The sequence below is a fragment of the Colias croceus genome, chromosome 18, assembly GCF_905220415.1.
Source record: "Colias croceus chromosome 18, ilColCroc2.1".
Classification (NCBI taxonomy): Eukaryota; Metazoa; Arthropoda; class Insecta; order Lepidoptera; family Pieridae; genus Colias; species Colias croceus.
The window spans coordinates 899,167-923,994 of record NC_059554.1 but is presented as its reverse complement, the minus strand read 5'-3'; the positions used below and the strand labels follow the sequence as shown (position 1 = coordinate 923,994).

The following is a 24,828-nucleotide window of genomic DNA, read 5'->3' as shown; positions in this document are numbered from 1 at the left end:
TTACAATTAATATTATGTAAATTCTTAAACAACGCAACTTGTGAACCATTGTAAACGTATCGATATGAGAATAAAGAGTATTCGAATTCTCGCATACAAGCCGTGATAGCAAATACAAAGAAAGCATCATTTTTCCAATTTTCTATTAAATAACATCTGAATTAATATTAATCATAGTAGAATTAAAGTTTAAACACATGTTAACAATTGGCTAGCAAATGTTCCAAAATATATTTTAAATCAGCTCTAACTGTATCGTTTTACTGGATTTTAGAACTAAGTTTCACTAACATTAACTACTAACTAACTTTACAATTTATACAATCAATAAGGCATCCCGTAGCAACATCATGTACTCATAAGCGCCTATACTAAATGTCTTATTCCTTACACTACAGAATTTGAACTCGATTGACAACCCATTGATTTTATTGGAGTAAATTTAATGAATCAGGTAATTAATTTCGAGATACACATACACCAATTGTATTTCCTAGCTAATTTTGTGAGAGATTATAATTTCATTTTAAATATTATTTTGGATATGGGTCGTACACTTATCATTGGCTATATTTGGTTATATTGTGAAGATATCACAGCGTTACAACGGCCAGTTTAATGCTTTGGATTACATACTTTTGACCAGCAAAAGGTACAAATGGAGTCATACAACATGATAATAAGGGCTGCAGGTTTGCTTGCTCTTTCATTGCATTGCATTTGCTCTTTCAATTTTAACTTTTTATGAGTATTATTGAGCTCATAAGTCTTAGAGCGGCCGTACACGGGCAGCTCGACCAGTTAACGGCTGAGCGACGTACACGGACTGCTCGGGCGGTCGGTCGTTGACTGCTCGAGCTGTCGCTACAAACCGCGCAGTTGACGACTTGAAGCGGTCTCGACGACTCGAGCAGTCCGTGTACGGCAGTGAATGAATGTCCATAGTTCACCACGCGGTCGCGGCTTCAAGCCGTCGGTCTCAACTGCTTGAAGCGTTCCGTGTACGGCCGCCCTTATTTGTTACGACAGAAGGTAGAGACTGCATTTATAAAACCTGTTTTATTTCAAACCCTTAATACAACTTTTATTATAAACCTTGTAATTTGTATACACATTTCACGAACGGAAAATTTACGCGCACTATCATCCGTTCCAAGAATTAACAGTACAATCTAAAAACCAAACTTTTTTATTCTTTCGTTTTTCCCGTATACCTTCACGACAAAAATATTTTGATTCACATTGATTTACACATTAACACAGTCACTATACAGTCCATTTTACACTATCACTTCACTGCAGTTTGGATTTCTTTGCCTTCGGAGCATCCTCGCTGTCTTCCTTGATGCTCATCTTGAGAGGAAGGTCCTCATCATCCGTGGGGTCGCTCTCCGGTAGCGGGGGCAGCTCTAGCTCTTTGCATCTCTTGATTATGTACTTCTCTAATCTGTAGCCCGCTCTGTAAAAGTTAAACGAAATTAAGTGACAACGAAAATAGTTTTAATCATTTCTAAGGTAAATGAAACAGAATGGTTTAAATAAACACGAATTTAAGCTACGAAAAACACTATTATGCATCTACAGTATACATAAGTTTAATAGAACTAAGTTGGTATAGAATTGGAAGACTGTACAGTGTACATTGACAATACTTTTTTTTACTATACCCTAGGCTATAAAGTGCACAATCATTCAAACTTCACAAAAAAGTAATAACTGGAAGCTAAGCTACTTATCAACTTAATAACATTATGGGCCGATTTTTCAATCCTTGGTTAAAATTTATCCGTCCAATAAAGTATTACACGAACATTTTAAAATGTCACCTGTAAACTGTTAACTTATATACGGGCAATTAGAATACATTTTTGAAATGGTAGTTTAATTATACGCTATTCGATGAATAAATTTTAACCAAGGATTGGAAAATCAGCCCTAAGTTATACTAACTTGGCAACGGGATGCGAGTCCTGGTTGTACGTGTAACAGTTATGGAACACGAGGGCCACGTCTGACAGCACTTGGTCGTCTCTCTCATACTCTCCTGCCTCTAGCTTCTCTCGCACTGTGTTCAGGTCCATCGGAGTGTCTATGACTTGTAGGTAGTCTGGCACCTGGAATGTTTATGTAAAAATTAATTATTTGCATGTATCTATACTAATATTATAAGGCTGAAGTTGTTTGTTTGTTTGAACGCGCTAATCTCGGGAACTACTGATCCGATTTGAAAAATTCTTTCGGTGTTAGATAGCCCATTAATCGAGGAAGGTTATAGGCTATATATTATCTTAATGCTATCGGTATCACGCAAATTAACTTCGACCAAACATCACTTTTAACTAAGTACATTTTGTATTTCAAGCCTTTCCTACAATTGTCTTGATAAACGAAAGCTAACACATTTACACTATTAATTCCATTTTCTTTCTAAATAACCAAAACAACTCACATCCTCAGTAGAAACAGGCTCATGGAAGGGCCAGCTGTCCTTGTGTTTGAGCGCATCTTTGAGAAGCTGCGCAAGCGCATCCGTGTGCAGTACTACGCCTCGACCGCGCTTTCTGCTGCTTCTCTCTTCTGAAACGGAAAAAGAAATATTATAAATTTCTAAAGAATAGAAAAAATTAGATCACGAGGCGGCACTCGAACCCGCATCCTTTCACGCCAATCCGGGGCGGACGCCTGACCAACTCAAATTCAAAAGAAATATTGTTAATAATTGATAAGCTAAATAAAATAATTAAAACTAACTAAGATTTTATATTCTTTTAAAAGGATTCGGAGTTTTATGTCGAAAGAAAAAGTTGTTTTGAAACATAATTATAATCAAAATTAATTTAAATTTAAAAAAATCTTCAATCATTTTTTTCAACTTACCATGAACACCATTGGTGAGTGAACTCTTGCCTCTTCTACTCGAACTGTCGTTTGGCTCTTCTTTTGATCTATAAAATAATAAAAAAATATTGTTCTTTGTTTCAACTTAAATCACAACCACAGATAGCTCAATAGCTTATAGATTTTCAATCACTACATAGTATGAAACAAAGTCGCTTTCTCTGTCCCTATGTCCCTTTGTGTGCTTAAATCTTTCAAACTTCGCAACGGATTTAGATGCGGTTTTATTTAAAAGATAGAGTGATTCAAGATGAAGGTTTTTGTATATAATTTATTAGGTTTTAGACAAAGCGGGCGAAGCCGCAGGCGGTAAGCTAGTTAAGTACTACTACAGTAATATATATTTTTTAATCAATATCCATTCATCAGTTCCCGATAATCCGTCACACACACAGACAAAAACCCACCTTCTCCCCCGTTTACTATTTCCATTCGTTAGTGGAGACGACTCCTTGCTTCCTCGGGACTTTCGCGTCTTCAGTTTCACTAGTGCCGTGTTGAATTCACTGTCCTCTGAATCTGTTTAGAAATAAATTATATTAATTAACACTTCAATAAAATTTGAAAAATGCACATAAAATGTATGGAGAATTCAGTAAAAAAAAACTTCCATGATTGTGAAAAACACAAAAATATGTATATAAATACAAGAAGGTTTCTTTAAAAAAAATAATTGTTATAGTTGATAATTACACGGGAATCATGCTGTTAATGCAATAGAAATAAGTACTTAATTTGTCCCAAAACATTTTTATATTGATGATACTTTTGCAATAATCGTAGTTGTTAACATGAATTATCTAGTACCTTTATAATTATTCAGTAATAAGACATTTCAAGTTTTAATAATAAAAGTTCGAAAGTCAACAGTAAGTAACTGAATGTTATATACAATCCAAACACATGAATCAAAGTAAATAAAAAGTAAAATCCAATGAGTCATTCGATAGTGACAACAGCCAATAAAAATTGAGCTAGCAGATTAAGAGCCAATGAGAGTGAAGTAATAACAGCCAATGAGAGTCAAGTAATCACAGCCAATTAGATTGCACTAATAACAACCAATAAAAATGAGTGAGCGGTTAAGCAATGAGATGGAAGTAATAACGACCAATGAGAATGATGTAATAAAAGCCAATAAGAATGAAGTAATAACAGCCAATGAGAATGGAATAATAACAGCCAATGAAAATGAAATAATAACAGCCAATGAGAATGTAGTAATAACAGCCAATGAGAATGAAGTAATAACAGCCAGTGAGAATGTAGTAATAACAGCCCATGAGAATGAAGTAATAATAACCAATGAATATCAGTTAGCAATTACAACCAATGAAAATGAATAATCAGTTATAACTAATGAAAATGAAGTATTAACAGCCAATGAGAATGAAATAGAAAAAGCCAATAAAAATGAAGAAATAATAACCAATGAAAATGAAGTATTAACAGCCAATGAAAATGAAGAAATAATAATCAATGAAAATGAGTAAGCAGTTATAGCCAATCAGAATGAAGAAATAATAACCAATGAAAATGAAGAAATAATAACCAATGAAAAAGAGTTAGTTGTCGCAGCCAATGAAAATGAGTGAGCAGTTACAGCCAATAAGAATGAAGTAATAATAACAAATGAAAAAGGGTTAGCAGTCACAGCCAATGAAAATGAAGAAATAATAACCAATGAAAATGAAGTTTTAACAGCCAATGAAAATGAGTTAGCCATCACAATCAATGAGAATGAAATAGAAACAGCCAGTAGAAATGAGTTACCAGATACAGCCAATGAGCATGAAGAAATAATAAACCAGCCATAGATAAAGAACAACAAACCGGTAGAATGTGACCGTTTGTGCACACTCCTCGCGTACTGGTGTATCGACGACATGGCGGCGGTCGCGCACCGGCGGCGGGATGGCAGCTCTTTGTGATAATGCGTATATTAGTTTGGGTTTACTAGCTAAAACTATACTTATATTTAGAATGTGTATAAGAAAGAGAAGAATATATTGTTATTAGCATCACGACGATGTATGTTTATGAATTAAAGAGCATTTTTGTTGAACATGTTTCATCACGAAACATTAAGAAAAAAAATTCGTGATTTTCAATTCGAAGTCAATATCAAAGTTTATTTTCTAGGTTATGATGTGTTACATTTTTTTCTAATTTAATGAATAAAATATGGCGTTGTAGTTGTACAATCGCGCACACTATCTGGACGCTAATCATTCACCTCACCTTACCTTTCTTGCTATGCGTTCTGTCTGTAAATTCAGTCGTGTAGTTTTGTTACCAAGTGTACGTTCGCTGCACATGCGACGCCCAGAGAATCGTTGTAAAATCACGCACAATGTTGTCATCTCGTACGCATGACGCTCGCTGCAGTAGCCACGCCCCGTGGAACATAATGCGGTGTGCACACACTCACCATGACGCTCGCTGCAGTAGCCACGCCCCGTGGAACATAATGCGGTGTGCACACACTCACCATGACGCTCGCTGCAGTAGCCACGCCCCGTGGAACATAATGCGGTGTGCACACACTCACCATGACGCTCGCTGCAGTAGCCACGCCCCGTGGAACATAATGCGGTGTGCACACACTCACCATGACGCTCGCTGCAGTAGCCACGCCCCGTGGAACATAATGCGGTGTGCACACACTCACCATGACGCTCGCTGCAGTAGCCACGCCCCGTGGAACATAATGCGGTGTGCACACACTCACCATGACGCTCGCTGCAGTAGCCACGCCCCGTGGAACATAATGCGGTGTGCACACACTCACCATGACGCTCGCTGCAGTAGCCACGCCCCGTGGAACATAATGCGGTGTGCACACACTCACCATGACGCTCGCTGCAGTAGCCACGCCCCGTGGAACATAATGCGGTGTGCACACACTCACCATGACGCTCGCTGCAGTAGCCACGCCCCGTGGAACATAATGCGGTGTGCACACACTCACCATGACGCTCGCTGCAGTAGCCACGCCCCGTGGAACATAATGCGGTGTGCACACACTCACCATGACGCTCGCTGCAGTAGCCACGCCCCGTGGAACATAATGCGGTGTGCACACACTCACCATGACGCTCGCTGCAGTAGCCACGCCCCGTGGAACATAATGCGGTGTGCACACACTCACCATGACGCTCGCTGCAGTAGCCACGCCCCGTGGAACATAATGCGGTGTGCACACACTCACCATGACGCTCGCTGCAGTAGCCACGCCCCGTGGAACATAATGCGGTGTGCACACACTCACCATGACGCTCGCTGCAGTAGCCACGCCCCGTGGAACATAATGCGGTGTGCACACACTCACCATGACGCTCGCTGCAGTAGCCACGCCCCGTGGAACATAATGCGGTGTGCACACACTCACCATGACGCTCGCTGCAGTAGCCACGCCCCGTGGAACATAATGCGGTGTGCACACACTCACCATGACGCTCGCTGCAGTAGCCACGCCCCGTGGAACATAATGCGGTGTGCACACACTCACCATGACGCTCGCTGCAGTAGCCACGCCCCGTGGAACATAATGCGGTGTGCACACTGCACACACTCACCGTGGGGCGCGAGGCAGCGCTCGCACGTCCAGCGGCGCGAGGCGCGCGCGGGGCGCGGGCGCGCGCACTCGGGGTGGTGCCGCGCGCCGCACGCGCAGCACGCCGCCAGCACGCCGCCGCTGCCGCACGTCGCGCACACGCCCAGCGACACCGACTCCGAGCTGCGCACGCGCACGCGACACGTTACATCTTAATATATATTATAAAGGCGAAAGTTTTATAAGTATGGATGTATGTTACTCTTTCACATAAAAAGTACTGAACCGATTACAATGAAATTTAGCACACATATAGAGGGTAACTTGGATTAACACATAGGATAGTTTTTATCCCGGAAATCCCACGGGAACGGGAACTATGCGGGTTTTCCTTTGCAAACGCGGGCGAAGCCGCGGGCGGAAATCTAGTACACTATAAATGAAAGCATGCAAATTTTCAACTTTTTAATCCTATGTAGCTAGTAAGTATTGTAACGTATATCCAACTGAACTAGACTATAACAAATTGTAAAAAAAAACAATACTAAGTTTGCAAAACAAACGCTTGCATCTTGCTTAGAATCGATCAAAACTGTCAACAGTACGGCAACATCCCATCAGCCGCTCGTCATGCGTCACAGGATGCAAGCGTTCGTTTCGCAATCACTACATAATCACTAATACAACAAAGTCGCTTTCTGTGTCCCTATGTCCCTTTGTGTGCTTAAATATTTAAAACTACGCAACGGATTTTGATGTGTTTTTCTTTAATAGATAGTGATTCAAGAGGGAGGTTTTAGTATACAGGGTGTAATTGTTAAGTGTGCACAGGCGATTTTTCCGTAAGTATTACAGATAACAAAAAACTTTAAACTGATATCGAAAGTACTTAAACTAAAAAGAAAAATGGCCATAATAAATTTTTAAAAATAAATCGAGAAATATCAAAAAAATTATCTGGAAACCCTCCCATACATTAAGTATGAAATATGAATATCCCATATACATTTAATATGAAAGATTTTAGCTTTCTCTTTCTTTTTTTGGTTTTCTGCTTTAATTACTTCGCAAATTCGAAGTGGCATTTTCCACGCTTTTTCCGGACATTTTCACGTATTTTCCGGATATTTACCGGGCATTTTCCAGGCATTTTCCAGACATTTCCCTGACATTTTCCGGGGATTTTCCAGGCATTTTCCACGCTTTTTCCGGACGGTTCCACGCATTTTCCAGGCAATTTCTAGGCATTTTCCAGGCATTTACCGGACATTTCCCTGACATTTTCCGGGGATTTTCCACGCTTTTACCAGACATTTTCACGCATTTCCGGATATTTCCAGATATTTTACAGGCATTTCCCAGGCATTTTCCGGACCTTTTCCTGACATTTACCGGCATTTTCCGATGATATCCGGAAAACGCCTGAGAAATTCCCGGAAATTATCCGGAAAATGCGTGAAAATGTCCGGAAAAGCGTGGAAAATGCCTGGAAAATGCCAGGAAATTCCCGGATAATGTCCGGAAATGCCTGGAAAATATCCGGAAAATGCGTGTAAAATGCTTGGGAAATTCCCGGAAAATGCGTGAAAATGCCTGGAATATCCCCGGATAATGTCCGGAAAATGCGTGAAAATGTCCGGGAAAAGGGTGGAAAATGCCTGGAAAATCCCCGGTTAATGTCCGGAAAATGCGTGAAAATGTCAGGGAAAAGCGTGGAAAATGCCTGGAAAATCCGCGGAAAATGCCTGGGAAATGCCCGGAAAATATTCGGAAAATGCGTGGGAAATCCCCGGAAAATGCCTGGAAAATGCTTGGGAAATTCCCGGAAAATGTCCGGAAAATTCCCGGAAAATTCGTGAAAATGCCTGGAAAATCCCCGGATAATATCCGGAAAATGCGTGAAAATGTCCGGGGAAAAGCGTGGAAAATGCCTGGGAAATGCCCGGAATATTCCCAGAAAATATCTGGAAAATGCGTGAAAATGTCCGGAAAAGGCGTGGAAAATGCGTGGGAAATCCCCGGAAAATGCCTGGAAAATGCTTGGGAAATTCCCGGAAAATGCGTGAAATGCCTGGAAAATTCCCCGGATAATGTCGGGAAAATGCCTGGAAAATAGCCGGAAAATGCGTGAAAATGTCCGGGAAAAGCGTGGAAAATGCCTGGAAAATCCGCGGAAAATGTCTGGGAAATGCCCGGAAAATGCCCGGAATATTCCCAGAAAATATCTGGAAAATGCGTGAAAATGTCCGGAAAAAGCGTGGAAAATGCTACTTCAAATTTGCGAAGTAATTATAGCAGAAAACCAAAAAAGAAAAAGAAAGCTAAAATCTTTCATATTAAATGTAAATGTCGTGGTCATATCGTAGATTTGATCATTTCATGATATGAGTGGCCATTTCACGAAATGGTCGCATATCGTGAAATGGCCAATTTAGTTTGGCCACATCATGATGTGGTTTGGGCAGATCAATGATAAGAAATCGTTTCACGATATGCCAATTAACGCACGGTTTTTTCATGAAATGATCAAAATTATTTGATCATATCGTAAAATAGTTGGTAGAGGCGCTGCAAGCTCTGTGTTTAGGTATGTGACAAGATGGCGGCCGCTGGCGAAAATTAAATTATTCGCAGTTAAAAACTTCATAATTCGTTTAATAACAATATTATGAAGAAAGTCATAGCAAAGAATTTACGACAAAGAGGTACGAGTACTATGGAAAATGTGGATATCTTATATGTATTTAAGAAAAAATGCGACTTAAATAAAATAATTTAAGAAACTACTACTATATTATTATAATTGTTTGTTTTTTAAAAAGCGATCCGCTTCTGGCGGCGCGTTGTTTATCAAAGTCTAACCTAACCTAACCTAACTGTTTTCTATTGCAAAAACGATTCGCTTCTGGCATTCGCCGGCCGCTGCCGCGGCACTAACTTAAATGATTTTTGAAATTTTTTAATATTTTATGGACTCTTTATATTTTATACGATCTGGCCAAATGTGGATGACCAAATCGTGAAACGTTGACGATTTAACGATCTGATCAAACTATGTTGGCCATTTCACGATATGCGACCATTTCGTGAAATGGCCACTCATATCATGAAATGATCAAATCTACGATATGACCACGACATATATATGGGATATTCATATATTTTCATACTTAATGTATGGGAGGGTTTAAAGATATTTTTTTTTATATTTCTCGATTTATTTTTAAAAATTTATTACGGCCATTTTACTCATTAGGTTAAGTACTTTCGATATCAGTTTAAAGTTTTTTGTTATCTGTAATACTTACGGAAAAATCGCCTGTGCACACTTAACGATTACAACCTGTATAATTTATTAGGTTTTAGACAAAGCGAGCGAAGCCGCGGGCGGTAAGCTAGAACAATAATAATAGTCAATTGACGAAAGTGTTCGCAGTGACATTCCAATATTCTACATACTTATATTTCCATTAGAATACTGGAACATGCTTTTGAATATATTTATATTTATCTCTCTCTCTTACCTCTCATCCAGTTCATCTTCTATCTCCTCATCCGTGTACAGTTTCCTCCGCTTTCTGGGCGTCTTCTCTTTCGGCTTACATTGATCACAGAACCAGTCGCCTTCTGGAACTTTCTGTAATCAATTTATTGAATATAAATATATATTTATTTGGCAGTGACATGCATCGTAAAAAGCGGTACCTGGTAAAGGGCAGACTTCAAATAAAAGAAATAAAAAAAACGACGTGTGTCACTCGGGGACTGGGGCGGTTGCGCTATTGCATGCTATGATTTCAAACCACGCCTCCGCCCGTCGGAGTGGGGAGCGTGAGGTTTTTTTGTTACGGAATTTCTCGATTCGGTCCCCGCGCTCAAGCTAAACGATTCTTAACCAGTATTTTTCTTTGTCAAATTTCACCGCAACTAAAAGCTTGAAAATTTGGTCCTTCGAGCTGGATCAAACTGCACAAAACTAGTATTCAATTATAATAGTTGATAGTGGTTTATTTTTTTTAAGGGTAAACTAGAAAAACTAATCACAGCTCAATCCAACTACTACATGAATCATTCTTTTTCTTTTTATTACCTTTATCGGCCGAATTCCCGTCTGATGCGTGAAAATAAGCAATATTTGTTATTTAAACTTCATTCAAACATTTTTATGGTACAACATAACATAAAGATAGGAGAGAATATTAAGAAATCCATACAAATATTATAAATGCGAAAGTAACTCTGTTAAGTGTCTGTCTGTCTGTTACTCAATCACGCCTAAACTACTGAACCAATTTGCATGAAATTTGGTATGGAGATATTTTGATACCCGAGAAAGGACATAGGCTACATTTATTGCGAAATATGTACCACGGGCGAAGCCGGGGCGGACGTCTAGTTAAATTAAAAGGTTGTCTGTAAAGTCGGTTTACTGACGATAGTTGAACGTGACAATGTCTTAAGAAAATACTGGTGGAATGGTAGCATTTTTCAAAAGAAAGTTTTAATTTCATTTGTTTAATGCCTTACATGGAACGCCTAAGAGCGAGGTAACGCCGCATGAGTCATGTTTTTTCGTGCGTGCAACCGGCTCTATCGAATTATAAGACGTTGTCACCTCAATAAATAGCATTGGTTTCACGCAGTGGTGTTATTTACTATATCAATCATAGTGCAGCGGCTTGTTCAGTAACTCTGCGTATTGTTACGCGTGCAGCACGCTTGCTGACGAGCTCTACAATCATCAAGTCACAAAGATGGTGATGTGTTACCGTTAGAGGTTTGACATTGCGTCAGTTGTTGCTGTTAAGCAGCGAGAAGCACGCTGGCTAGCACGATCGATGACACACAGCTAAAGACGGTAAAATACTGGTACATTACCGCCGCTAGCGGCACCCAGAGGCAGCACAGTCAGCAACTAGCGTGCTGGCGGTGCAGCACGCTTGCTGACGTGGTCTACAATTTTATAAGGAACTGGTACATACCGCGAGCGGCGGCTTGAGGCAGTACAGGTGGTGGCCCTTGTTGCAGCCGTCGCACAGCAGCATGTTGTCCGGGTCGGTGCGGCGCCGGCACAGGCGGCAGCTGGCGTGCAGCACGCTGGCCGCCCAGCTCACGCTGTGCTCCAGCGTGGGCCGGCTGGTACATACCGCGAGCGGCGGCTTGAGGCAGTACAGGTGGTGGCCCTTGTTGCAGCCGTCGCACAGCAGCATGTTGTCCGGGTCGGTGCGGCGCCGGCACAGGCGGCAGCTGGCGTGCAGCACGCTGGCCGCCCAGCTCACGCTGTGCTCCAGCGTGGGCCGGCTGGTACATACCGCGAGCGGCGGCTTGAGGCAGTACAGGTGGTGGCCCTTGTTGCAGCCGTCGCACAGCAGCATGTTGTCCGGGTCGGTGCGGCGCCGGCACAGGCGGCAGCTGGCGTGCAGCACGCTGGCCGCCCAGCTCACGCTGTGCTCCAGCGTGGGCCGGCTGGTACATACCGCGAGCGGCGGCTTGAGGCAGTACAGGTGGTGGCCCTTGTTGCAGCCGTCGCACAGCAGCATGTTGTCCGGGTCGGTGCGGCGCCGGCACAGGCGGCAGCTGGCGTGCAGCACGCTGGCCGCCCAGCTCACGCTGTGCTCCAGCGTGGGCCGGCTGGTACATACCGCGAGCGGCGGCTTGAGGCAGTACAGGTGGTGGCCCTTGTTGCAGCCGTCGCACAGCAGCATGTTGTCCGGGTCGGTGCGGCGCCGGCACAGGCGGCAGCTGGCGTGCAGCACGCTGGCCGCCCAGCTCACGCTGTGCTCCAGCGTGGGCCGGCTGGTACATACCGCGAGCGGCGGCTTGAGGCAGTACAGGTGGTGGCCCTTGTTGCAGCCGTCGCACAGCAGCATGTTGTCCAGGTCGGTGCGGCGCCGGCACAGGCGGCAGCTGGCGTGCAGCACGCTGGCCGCCCAGCTCACGCTGTGCTCCAGCGTGGGCCGGCTGGTACATACCGAGAGCGGCGGCTTGAGGCAGTACAGGTGGTGGCCCTTGTTGCAGCCGTCGCACAGCAGCATGTTGTCCGGGTCGGTGCGGCGCCGGCACAGGCGGCAGCTGGCGTGCAGCACGCTGGCCGCCCAGCTCACGCTGTGCTCCAGCGCCAGCGCGTGCAGCGTGAGGCCGGCCACGCTGCGGCTGCCCATCAGCGACACTTCCCAGCGCTCCAGTGCCTCCAGGTCCAGCGGTTTGTTCTTCGCCTCGCGGTCCTTGCGCTCTTTGTCGTCGAGACCTGGAAGCGGATAAGGGGTGATTGTAGATGAGAGAGAAAATGGCAAACAGTATAGTGTATGATCTGCTTTCTTTTTTTTCACATTTTTGTTGGATTTATAAAAGCACGCACGTACACATGCACACGCACCCACGCGGCACGCACGCATGCACACATGCACGCACGCATGCACGCATGCACGCACACATACACGCACGCATGCACGCACACACGCACGCACGCATGCACGCATGCACGCACGCATGCACGCACGCATGCACGCACGCAGTAATATTCACAAAAAATCTTTAAAATTTCTAAAAAAATGTATAATACATAAAGGAGAATGACCACGGGTGGTATCAGTAAAATTTTAGTTGTGTCACGTATTCGTGATATTGTTAATTCCTATTTGTATTTATAATGGTCATATGTATCAATATTAAGTCTTAATTATACCAGATAAATTGAAATAATAGTAAAAGTTATTCTTTTGAAACATGTATGACCACGTATGGAATCGGTAAAATACTAGTTGTGTCACGTGTTCGTGATATTGTTAATTCGTATTTGTATTTATAATGATCATATTTATCACTATGAAGTCGTAATTATACCGAATAAATAGAAATAAAAGTAAAAGTTTTTGTTTTGACACATATATCTATCTCTCTTGCAAGCGTCCTGCGTCATATGTCATAGTTGAATGAATGTGTTCGACGCATTGTTCGACGTTATTTATTTTGAAATAATGTTTATTACGATTTACTTTTCACATTTATCTTGTAAATTAAAATATTACCTACCTATGTAATAAATGTAAAACTTAATGTTCATCGTTAGTTTAAACTCGATAAAGTATTTTTGGAAGCGTTGAATAAAACTTTTGTTTTATTTTTATTGTCGTGAACTGCGGCTTATTTACATAAAAACTTTAATGGTTTCTAAAAGTACTAACATCAAGCTTCAAATTGAGCTATATTTCATCTTGACACAATAAGTTTGATTGCGATACCAAGTGCCATAGTCACTTGGGCAATCTCCTTTGAAACAATTTTTTTTAACATTATGCTATCAAACTATTTTTTTGAATAAAATTCAATAATTAATTGTTTGTATACTTTGAACTTACCAAGCGGCCTCTTTAGATATTTATGATGAATCCCCTGTGAAACTTGTAACAGTGCACTCGCGAGACCACGTATAACTTCCGGCTTGGTTTCATAACCTTCACTCGGTTCAAGTTTCACGCCGTTCGGTTTAGCCGTATCCAAGTAATAGCCGGGATCGCGGTATTTATTCTCTAGGATTTCTTTTGTATCTGGATCTTCTTTGATATCTAGAATATTTTAATAGAATTATTACATTATAAAATAATATAAATTTATCCTAATATTAATGATTTCACACAACTATGGCCATTTTTCTTATATTTTTTTTGCATAAACTTGGATATAAGGCAACATAATATTATAACCTCCTAATATTATTTATTACCATATTATAGCAAATTTTACTAACCTCCATTGGTCACTAATCTACCATCAGGCAAATGCGTGTCATCCCGGAAAGCCCTGTTGGGCCCCCAACTTAAAAACTCAGCTTGTTTGTCGTAACTTCGCAACATTATTGTGCCACGCCACGCTTCGCGGTCCTGTAAATTGTCAGTTTAAATTACTATCAAAAATAATAATTATATAATTATAGACTATCTAATTTACGAGTACATTCTAAAATATGACAAATTATGTTAATTTGTTGTACAAACAACTACATTCACGTCCGTCAGTATGAAGCAAAACTCTGCTTACATGTATAAAGCAGAGTTTTCTAATATGCGATACAATAGATGTTGAACATTATTGCCACGACATAAGGTGTTTATTTCCATGAACATTTTACATAACGGACATTTTTTGACGACGCTTGAATATGGTATTATTAATCTAGTTTGTTCATAGTAGGACAATGCCAAAACCGTAGATCCGTAATAATCCCGTTATCTCTACAAAATCCTTGACAATCTCCTCACCTTAACCTTCAAAACCCCCAAGCACCCATGATGTATCTTCTCCTCCAACTCCAGCAGCTGGTCACGGAAGGCCAGCTCCAGGGCTTCCGCTAGAGAGCAGTCTTCTGGCACTACTAGTGAGGGTTGAGGGCCTCGGCGACGGGTCGCTGGTTGGGCTACTGGACTTGGCTGGAAAAATGGAACCATGAAAGTCTTAGAAGACAGATTATAATCATCTCTGTACCGTCACTTTTCGTACAGATTCAATTGGCTTAAACGACCATCTAAGAGAGTATAGAGAAGTAAGACGGATAGTTTCTTGTCGGCTGTTTTCTGTAGAAACTGCTTTCCAAACCGGCGTTAAATAGTAAATCTATTTTATGACGGTTCAAAATTTTCTTCTTTAAGAGGTCTAATTGAATAAATAAATGTTTGAGTTTAAGATGAAATCCCCTCCTCTCGGTCATATTGCGTGACGTAGTTCCTGCATTGACGCATTTGCTAGCCAGTATTATACCATCTAAGTTTTTAGTCATGTATCTTCCTCACCTGTGGTACAGTCATATTGAGTGCGTGTAACGGACACCGCGCTAGATGCGCACGCAATCCGTCCCGCTCTGAATCTAGCGCGTGACGTAGTTCCGCTTCCCGGGCACCGCGTTTGTTTAGCGCTTGCATTAGAGCGTCCAGTTGCTCTTCCGTATTGTACACCCACCAGGTGGGACCTTCGTTCTGTAAAAAAAGGTTTATTTAAAAAAATATGCTCCGTCTCATGAGCACATTGCTTCGTTATCGCGTTAAAATGATTATTCTACAAGAAAAAATATTAGTACAGTTATGTAAAAGCTGTAACGTCAAGTTGCTTATTTCCATCCTGACGCGTACAATTTTATTTTAACTTTTTTTAAAATACATACTTAATTTTGCAATTGTTATGTTATACTTCATCGTCTAAAGTAAACTGAACCTTAATGCAACTGAAAAAGTTCAAATTACTTTGCACATAAGGTATATTTACATCCCATCGACCTTTCAGGTAACATACAAATATAAACCTTATCCCCAAACACTAAAGCTCACCTTCCCATGCACATAGCAGGTATTCACGTCCGCCGTGCAGACCATCAGGTCGCGCATATGCTGGATGCTGTCTGGAGACATCTTGGTGACTCCGTTAACATTGGTCAGCGGTTTCTTGGGAGAATTGCCGCGGGAATTTGAACCGGACTCGTTCTCTTTGTCGCTGCCCTCTGTGAACATATTAACATTCATACTTTATTATGATTTCTTATATTATAGTGAAAGATTTATTTTTGTGCTACAGTACAGTTAATTGGAAAGTTACATCGTTGCAAAAGTCAGACGAAACAATTTTATCTTTGGGTAGATAAGCGAGTAAGCGTGGAATTACGTATGTACATGTTTGATGTAATATACCATATGTTACCATATGTAACATGATATATGTTACAGTAGCTGTTTTCCAATTACAGAGCATAATGCGACTCAGTGGCGCACAATGTCGAATTATGCTGATGCTTAATTGGAACGTGAAACGCACCAGCAGGTTGCGCTAAGTTCAGTGTTGAAAAAAAAAAAAATATTCATAGAGTTAGCAATAACCTCATTAATGTGTAAATAAAGTGGTATACATAAATAATTGGTTGAAAACTATTTACGGTTATTTTAAGTAATTTGGATTTACCTTCATCCATACTTATATTGATTTTTTTAACACAATTTGAATTAACTTTGATTATTTCGAAAGAAACGAAAGCTTTAAATTTTTTTCCAACAATTAATAATTATTTACGATAAATCGATTGCACGCATCAATTCACGCGCATTACTTTTAAGAGTGCTCAATTGTGCGAAGCATTGCTGTAATTGGAACATTCAACGCTAAGCATTATGCCGCATAATGCGCTCTAGTGCTGTAATTGGAAAACACGGAGTATATCAAGTATCCCGTGTCTCACACGTCGTGTCACGTGATGTGTTCTGCTCGTTGCGTCGCGTATCACGCGTCCGAAGCGTCGTGTCAAGTGACTCACACATTATGTCACGAGTTTCGTTCGTCGTGTCACGTGTCACGCGTGGGCCGGCACACGCTTGGCCACACACTCACCGCGCTCGCGGCGCCCCGCGTGGTACAGGTCGGTGACGTAGGCGAGCAGGTCGGGCGCGTCGGCGGGTGCCCGTGGCGGTCGCGGCACGGGCTTGGCGCGGCACGGGCCCCGCAGCGGGCCGCACACGGCTTCGACAAACAGCCCGCCGACCCGCCGGGACACCCAGTAGCGGTTGAACGCGCGGTCCATGCCTATGGACATACGAGACATGTGTAATACAGTGACAAATTACGTTATAACGTGGCCAATAGAAAAGAAATAAAAATCATGCAAACTATAAACAATAAATCATGTAAATTATAAAAAAAAAACTTATCCTCGTAATTAGGATAATTTTTCCTATCATAAAAAATTAAACTGACATTAAAAACAAACAAAATTTAATTATTGATTTGACTAAAGCATTTGATAAGGTAGATCATTTGCTGATCTTTAAAAATTGTCAGGAATTTGCATTTGTGGACTAATGTTACAGTATTTTTCAGTGGCTTGCAACATAATTATGCAGAATTAGGCAATAGGCCGCTACAAGTGACAATTAATGGTTACAAATAGAAATCTTTTACATCGGGTGTTCCACAAGGCTCGCACCTTGGGCCTATTTTACATTTAATTTACGACTTAGCATATGAAATCTAGCTGTTACGAAAAGATACAAAGTACAGTCAAAATTTTACGTTCTCTTCACCACCTCGCGCCTAGCCTCACTTCGATCAAAGCACAACATTTCAAACTCAAACAATTATTAATTGATTGAAAGCGCTTCTAAACTGATAAAAATATTGGTGGCATTGTGAGTTACAACTTTAACTCACCTATAAAATTAGTATACTCGAACAGCTGCATCTGCAGCTCTTTCGACTTCTTCAAGTACTCCTGCTTCTTGGCCTCGTTGTCCTTCATCAGCTTATCGATGTCCACCTTCACCTGCTCATCCAGCTGCTTTGCTTTGTCTCCTGTTAACTTCTGCTCTTCCTTCTTTGCTGCTGCCTCTCGCTTCACCTCCATTCGCGCAGATGACAGTTGCGGCTCGCGTTTGCGTTCGTTTATCTGAAGTTTTAGTGTTTTTTAATGTAAGTAAGATATGATAACTGTAAGAGTTATCACTAAATTTATATCTTAAATTTTGCAATACACTACATAGTATAAAACAAGTTGCTTTCCGCCGTTGATGTGTGAATGCTTAGATCTTATAAATTAAACAACAGATTTTGATAGGAGGTTTTTAATCAAGTGGTTATGGAGGAAGGTTTAAAACTTTAGTATATAATTTGTTCAGTTTTATTTAGTAAAGATTCAGGATGTAATATTGTTTTACCTGTAAAGTTCTCAACGCCTGCTTGAGATTCCTGTGTTCTTCCAGTCTCTCTTCCACCAAATCACGCACCGTCGCATAACTAAGCACTTGACTCATTAGGCACTGTAGTATCGCGAACTTGTCGTCTGAAATTATTAACGGAAGACTTTATACATAGGTATTTTAAAATGCCAACTAAGAATAACTTGTTTCTCCTTCTTGTTCTCAATTCTTCACGGTTCGATTTTCTTTACAGATGGGTCGGAATCTCTATTTCTCGAGTTTTTCTTCGTTGAATTTTTGTAGTAAAACTACATAAGGCACGTTGAAGAGTAAAATGTCAAGATCGCGGCAATACCGTGACGTCATGGAGTAAGGCGACGATTTTGGCTTCTTTGAATCTTGCCAAAGTTTCACTTCTGACACTCACCGAGGGGCAGCGCGGCCACGTGCGCGCTCGCCAGGCGCCGCAGGAGGCCGGGCCGCTGCAGCCGCAGCCGCAGCCCCGGATCGTCCGCCGAGCTGTAGCCCCCGCGCTGGTGGCACCGCCACGCTATACAGCGCCCGCCGGCTTCGCTTCCCGATGATAGGAGGTGCAACCTGCGAAAATACCAAAAAAATCAATGTAATGGTATTGAAATATAGATCAAAACTGAGCAATCACTGAAGAACATTTTGAATCTAAAAAAAATATATACCTGCCGAATTGAGAACCTCCTCCTTTTATTGAAGTTGTTTAAACGAATAAAGCTTTCAAGTAAAAAAAAAAACTTAAAAAGATGATATAAGATTCGAAAACTTAAAACTACCTCGAAAAATAAACTACTACCACTGGAATTAAATATTGTAGTGGTGGTAGTTTATTTTTGATGGTACCAAGCTAACAAAAACAGTTCAATATAAATAATCAACAATAAGGTCTTACCGTAAAACCTCGCTAACTGTACTGGGGTCTAGCGGCAGCTTAGCGAGCGGCGTGCCGAGGTATGTGTGCGACCACTTGCTGGCCTTAGTGGCTAGCTCTATCGCACGGCTCAACCCCATTTCTGTGTCTTGTTGGTCCTCTGTGGATAAATTCAGTATACATATGTGCCTAATACTTTAAATCTTAAAGAATTTGGAAGTCTCACTCAATAAATAATTCAAAGAGATTAAAGTTACTTTATTGCATAATGATAGAGCGTTTTTATTGTTTTAAAATGCTAAAAACCAATTTTAAAAACTTAATTTAATTGCACAGTCCACCTCCTGTAGAAAAATTATTACGATTAACTTGTAGACAAATTATTGTTATGATTGTAACAATTAACTTACGAATAGAAAAATTATTGTTACAATTAACTTGTAGAGAAATTATTATTACGATTAACTTGTAGAAAATTTTAAAATTTAAATTCAACATACCTGTCGACTCTTGTATGCCACCCCTCTCATTATATTCCTCCGCTTCATCTTCTTGCAACGAGAATATTGCACTCAAGAACATCTGTATCAGATCACAGAAAACGCCCACAGATTCCTTCATTGTCAGAGCCTTCCGGAACATCTCCAAGTCCAGGTCGTTTGGGAAGACGTCCTTGGCTTTGAGCACTTCAGAGAATGTGTGCACAAAGTCCAAAACTGATAGTAAATCTCCAAAATACTTCGAATCTATACCGTTCATTAATATTGGAGTGCCTTTAGGAAGAACCTGAAAGATATGAAAATATTTCTAATCAACACTTTTCCTCCAACATTGTAAATGACAAAATGAGTGTTCTCATTTATTTTTTACTTGTTACATCTGACTTATCATAAAAAACAATAAGATATTTGACCTGCATCAAGTGGTTAAGTCTTACACTCAGTGCGGCTTCGCCCGTGGTACATATTCACGTTTTCTCTACATAAGAACTATCCTCGAACTTCAAGGAATATAGTATTTTCTAGGGTTCGATTTTACGCGAGTATTATACATTTAGAAATTAAAGACACTTTACAGCGAGGCGATTTTGCTGTAAAGTGTTCGAAACGTCGGGAAAATAATATAATGAATAAATCGCGTTTCAAATCCGTTAAAAAGTCTTTAATTTCTTCAAGGAATATTATAAAAAAAGAATTAACGAAATCGGTTAAGCCGTTCTCAAGTTATGCGCTTACCAACACATTTTCGGATTCATTTTTATATTATAAGATTTATAGAATTGTTCCATCATCTTTCCCATATATTCCAAGATTATAATACCTTATGGTCTTCCAACTCCAGATCATCTTTGACCTTCTGCCACTCTTTCATGTACGCCATAACGCGTGCTGTCTTTTCTTTTTTCTTTGCTTTTTCTTCCTCTTTCCGTAACCGGAGTTGCTCCTCTGCCCTCCTCATTTTGTCTGCTAGATCTTGCGCGTTCTTCTTCGCTTCTGGATTTATTGTTTTTGTTTTGTTTACTGTAAAGTTAAATTGTAAGGTATTGTGGTTTTGAGAATTTTCACTGTGAATGTTCACTCATTATTGTTAGTGTATTAATTTATAAATTTAAACATTTATTTAATATGCATGTTTTATTTAATACTTTCTAATAAGAAAATACATTGATCAACCAATTTCTATTTTTTTATTGTTAAATATCCCAAAACTATCACAAATATTACCTTCTGCCTTATCTGTTTTCTTAACAAATTTGTCCATAGATTCCTGTCTTCCTTTCTGCGGGCTGATTTTCTTGACTGATTTATTTAGTTTAGAAGCTGATCCTGGCTTCACTGACGGTGACATGCTCATCTTGAGCTTTTTAGATGAGGGGAATTCTGGTGGACTGCCCGTGAATATTTGGTCAAAGTGGACTTTGTTGATGTTGTATTTATCTATTGCTGATGCCTGAAAGAACAAAATATTTTTAGAAAATTCTTATTAGACAAATATAGGTATTAAAGATAATACGGAAAAGAAAACAAATATGTATGAAAAATAGTTTAAATATTTCTTTATGAGACATTATTTTTTAATTTTGATCAAGTTCAAGTTATTTTTAAGACACAAACCAATAGTAAAATTTAATCATTTGCATCTAAAGCTGTATTAATTGATAAATTTTATGAACAGTACACACCTTAATAGCAATAACAGGTCCCATTTCCACAAACTGTTTCAGAAACAGCCTGTTTTTATCCCTCGAGTACACTCCCTTGCGTCGTCGGATGCGCTCATACGGCGCGGTTCCGATCTGACCCACCGCGGTTGCATCTGATTCCTCATACTGTTCCACCTCATAGCAGTATGCGGATGGCGGTGGTATTTCTTTGCTGTAAAGTTGTGGATTTGTGGTTTATATGAATTAAAGTCAAATGGTAATTCAATTGGACTACATATAAACTACATACATGATTTTGGATAATCAAAGTAAAATGAAGCACCATAGGAGTGAATAAGCACAGAATGAAATAATAATAATATAAAAGTAAATGAAATACAAAACTATTATATCTATACCAATATAACAAAGCTGAAGAGTTTGTTTGTTTAAACGCGCTAATCTCAGGAACTAATGGTCCGATTTGAAAAATCCTTTCGGCGTTAGATAGCTCTTTTATCGAGGAAGGCTATAGGCTATATAACGACTTTACACAAGTCTTTCACCTACAGAATTTTCTTGAACTATCATTTGTATAAGAGTATGGCCAGATGAGGTTATTGTTATGTAAATTATTCTATGTATATTATGTAATTTACATTTTTGAATGGTATTATATTGTATCACATCAGTATTTATTTTTTAAATAAGAATTTTTAGAATTTACTTGCAATCTATAATATAAAAATGAATCGCAAAATGTGTTGGTAAGCACATAACTCGAGAACGGCTGAACCGATTTCGATAATTCTTTTTTTATTATATTCCTTGAAGTACGAGGATGGTTTTTATGTAGAGAAAACGTAAGGATGTACCACGGTCGAAGCCGGGGCGGACCGCTAGTTTAAGATAAATAAAAGGCTCAAAACCTGTTATTATGTTTGAGCCTTGAATAATGTTTTCATGAATTATATGTACTTGTTAAGAAATACTTATCTCTATGGTTCAATTATAAATTTTTGAACAATATAGTATTTATTAAAAAAAAATAGGATTCCTAGTTGTATTATAATATTTTAAAATATTAATTTTATAATCACAACAAAAATTTTAGTTAAGTATTTAGGTACAAATGAACATTATAATTATTTTCCTGCTATTTTAAAGCCGAACCACTTTATATTTTCCAATATTTAGGAATGTATAGATAAAGGTTTAATGTTGACAATGTAAACATTGAATTTTTTTTTATATAGGTATTATTGTTTTATTTTTTTTTGAATATCAAATAATTTTTAAATAACTGTACTGTAGATTTTTGTTATTTGAAAATTTTCTCTGATAAGAAACAATGATATTTGTCATGAAATACTGTTAAATTTATCTATAATTTTATGACATTTTGTTCAAAATTTTAAAGGAAATGTTAAACTATGTGAATTTATCCTGACTTTTCTTATTATTGATTATAAACAAGGAGAGAAAATGTAAATTCTTATTGGCAAAATGTTTATCTGAAATAAAAAAATAATATCACAGATGCTTATGTTTCCAAAGTTTGTTCACATATTATGCTTAACAGCATTCAACAATTGATTTATAAAGCTAGTTTTGTGTTAGAAAATGAAGTGTAGTTTTAAATGAATGATGTAAGATATGTACTTACTTATCTGGGTGTTGCTTTTGAGCGGTGACTGATAGAATGTGAGCTTCCCTCCAAATATCACCCTCCAAGCAGGCCTCTACACTCTCCCCCACAAAAAACCTCTCTCTGACAAAATTAAATACATCTTCAGACATCTCTGCAAATGAAGTCCTTTTTGTTTTTGTAGCAAGATACAATATTGGTATCCTGAGCTCCATTGGGAAGTCCTTCAGCGACCTCCTTGCTGCTTTCTCACTTTCAAGGGCTTCAGAATACGTCAAATTGTTCTTTCCCGTCATCTCACATGTCCATACCATAGAATTGACGAGAATAATCCGTTCACAATACTCCCTAAAAAATACGTTACAAAAACTTTAATATAATCATCAAAATTCGGATAAAGAGTGATAAAATTGTGAAACATGGAGTCACGCTCGCGTAACTATATGAGAGGCCGCACGGAAACAATGTCAACGGCGTGTTAAACTGATATCCACGAAAGGGTCTAAAAAAATGTAACAAATTGCGCGAAAATTGTTTGCAGTAAACTACTCACTCATAATCCTTGAAAATCTCGTCGGTGATCTCGCAGTGGAATACCTCATCGTCGTCCCGCAAGAACCCTGACGCCGTCGATTTCTCAAAGGCTTTTCTTTTCAAGAGAGGCATGTTTAGAGTTCGCGGGTCACAGCGGTGGGAAAACGAAATTCAACGAGATTCTAATAGCACTGCACTTTTAATCTATACAACTTTGTACGCCGCATTGATAAATACAATTCTCTTGGTTAACATTAGCGAATTAATAGCGTTTATCAAGATTAGAAATGTGAAAATTGTTGCGTGGTTTCGGTTGACAAGCCAAAAAACGGCGCGCTAGGCGCTTCTATCTACGCCAGAAACATATGAACTGGGATACACTCCTTCAAAAATCTACCATGCCTTGTGCGATGTATACAAAAAAATAATAATATTTGTTTTAATGTATAATTTATGTTAGACAAAATGTTAATTGTATTAATTATGTAATCAATATTGAAGAGTATAAAATACTTAATTTTGTTGTTAAAAAAAAACTAATTAAGGGTTTTCGAGGAATATTTGGAGGTTTAAACAACTTCTAACTAGGCATTCCTGCTTAGCATTCCTGCGATTAAAATGACAATAAACGATAATTTCCTATAAAAACCTTACCATTTATTGCTTTTTAATACCTATATAGTATATTATATCTGATTTATAATATTCTGAATGGTACCTACCGCGTGTGTACTGCTATGAGTGTTTTCACATTATCCGATCCGATATCGGTATCGGACGCTGATCCGATATCGGGGTAAGTAATATGCTTAGAGCATTTAAGTAATGGATAACACTCACAGGCGCTTCCCCTTTTGCCGAGGTATAAGATTATTCGAATCGAAAAATCTTATGCTTTCATAAAAACTACTTGCGTAATCGATTACAAACACTTTGCGAATGTATTCGTAAAACATCGAACGTCTGCGAGTGCTCCGCTAAAAATGCCGTTTTGTGCTGTCAAGTCTTGCAGAAACAAGTCAAACACATCAAATAATATTTAAAAAAAGATGGAATAACCTTTCATTTGTATTTTTTTATTATTTTTTTACGTGAATATCTATTTAAATGCAATTTCTAATAATCGTCGATGTATCGTTTAGCGATATGATCAAAACAAATAATCGAGTCATGTTTACTCGATCATTGATGCGGCCCCACGAGACTATCATGTAAAGGAAATATACAAATTAAACCTTTATGAACTAAGAGATAAAGTTGAATTTAAAACGCGATAATGAACCGCATCCCTTACGAGACTATCTTGTAAAGAAATACAAATTTAATCTTTATGACCTAAGTGATAAAGTTGAATTTAGAACGCGATATTGAACCGCACTTTCCACGAGACTATCTTGGAATGAAATACAAATTTAATCTTTATGAACTTAGTGATAGAGTTGAATTTGAAAACTCGTCGCTTAAAAAGTCGTAAATTTTTAC

The 24,828-nt window shown here is 39.3% G+C and overlaps 1 protein-coding gene across 1 annotated transcript; it reads right to left on the bottom strand.

The window, feature by feature from the left end:
• Nucleotides 1-719: 719 nt before the first annotated feature.
• LOC123699527 (bromodomain adjacent to zinc finger domain protein 1A) lies at nt 720-23,696 on the bottom strand. The gene is made up of 25 exons (XM_045646496.1): nt 23,366-23,696; nt 22,831-23,160; nt 21,204-21,396; nt 20,746-20,971; nt 20,342-20,541; nt 19,522-19,807; nt 19,043-19,181; nt 18,548-18,717; nt 18,139-18,263; nt 17,636-17,870; nt 16,820-17,011; nt 15,772-15,941; nt 15,241-15,423; nt 14,713-14,880; nt 14,202-14,334; nt 13,813-14,019; nt 12,427-12,701; nt 9,979-10,091; nt 6,477-6,637; nt 4,732-4,821; nt 3,306-3,417; nt 2,878-2,945; nt 2,450-2,577; nt 1,951-2,114; nt 720-1,459 (listed from the first exon to the last, which is right to left on the bottom strand). Exons 1-25 carry the CDS (start codon nt 23,476-23,478, stop codon nt 1,294-1,296), a joined length of 4,347 nt encoding a protein of 1,448 aa, XP_045502452.1. The 5' UTR covers nt 23,479-23,696; the 3' UTR covers nt 720-1,293.
• Between the last annotated feature and the right edge of the window lie 1,132 nt (nt 23,697-24,828).

Excerpts from the sequence above, each read along its gene's own strand:
- LOC123699527 (XM_045646496.1), bottom strand. The coding sequence starts at position 23,478 with ATGCCTCTCTTGAAAAGAAAAGCCTTTGAGAAATCGACGGCGTCAGGG. Across the intron at positions 4,822-6,476 it reads GCGCTGCCTCGCGCCCCACG|AGCTGCCATCCCGCCGCCGG; the intron begins GTGAGTGTGTGC and ends ATTATCACAAAG. Across the intron at positions 2,946-3,305 it reads AATAGTAAACGGGGGAGAAG|ATCAAAAGAAGAGCCAAACG; the intron begins GTGGGTTTTTGT and ends ATTATTTTATAG.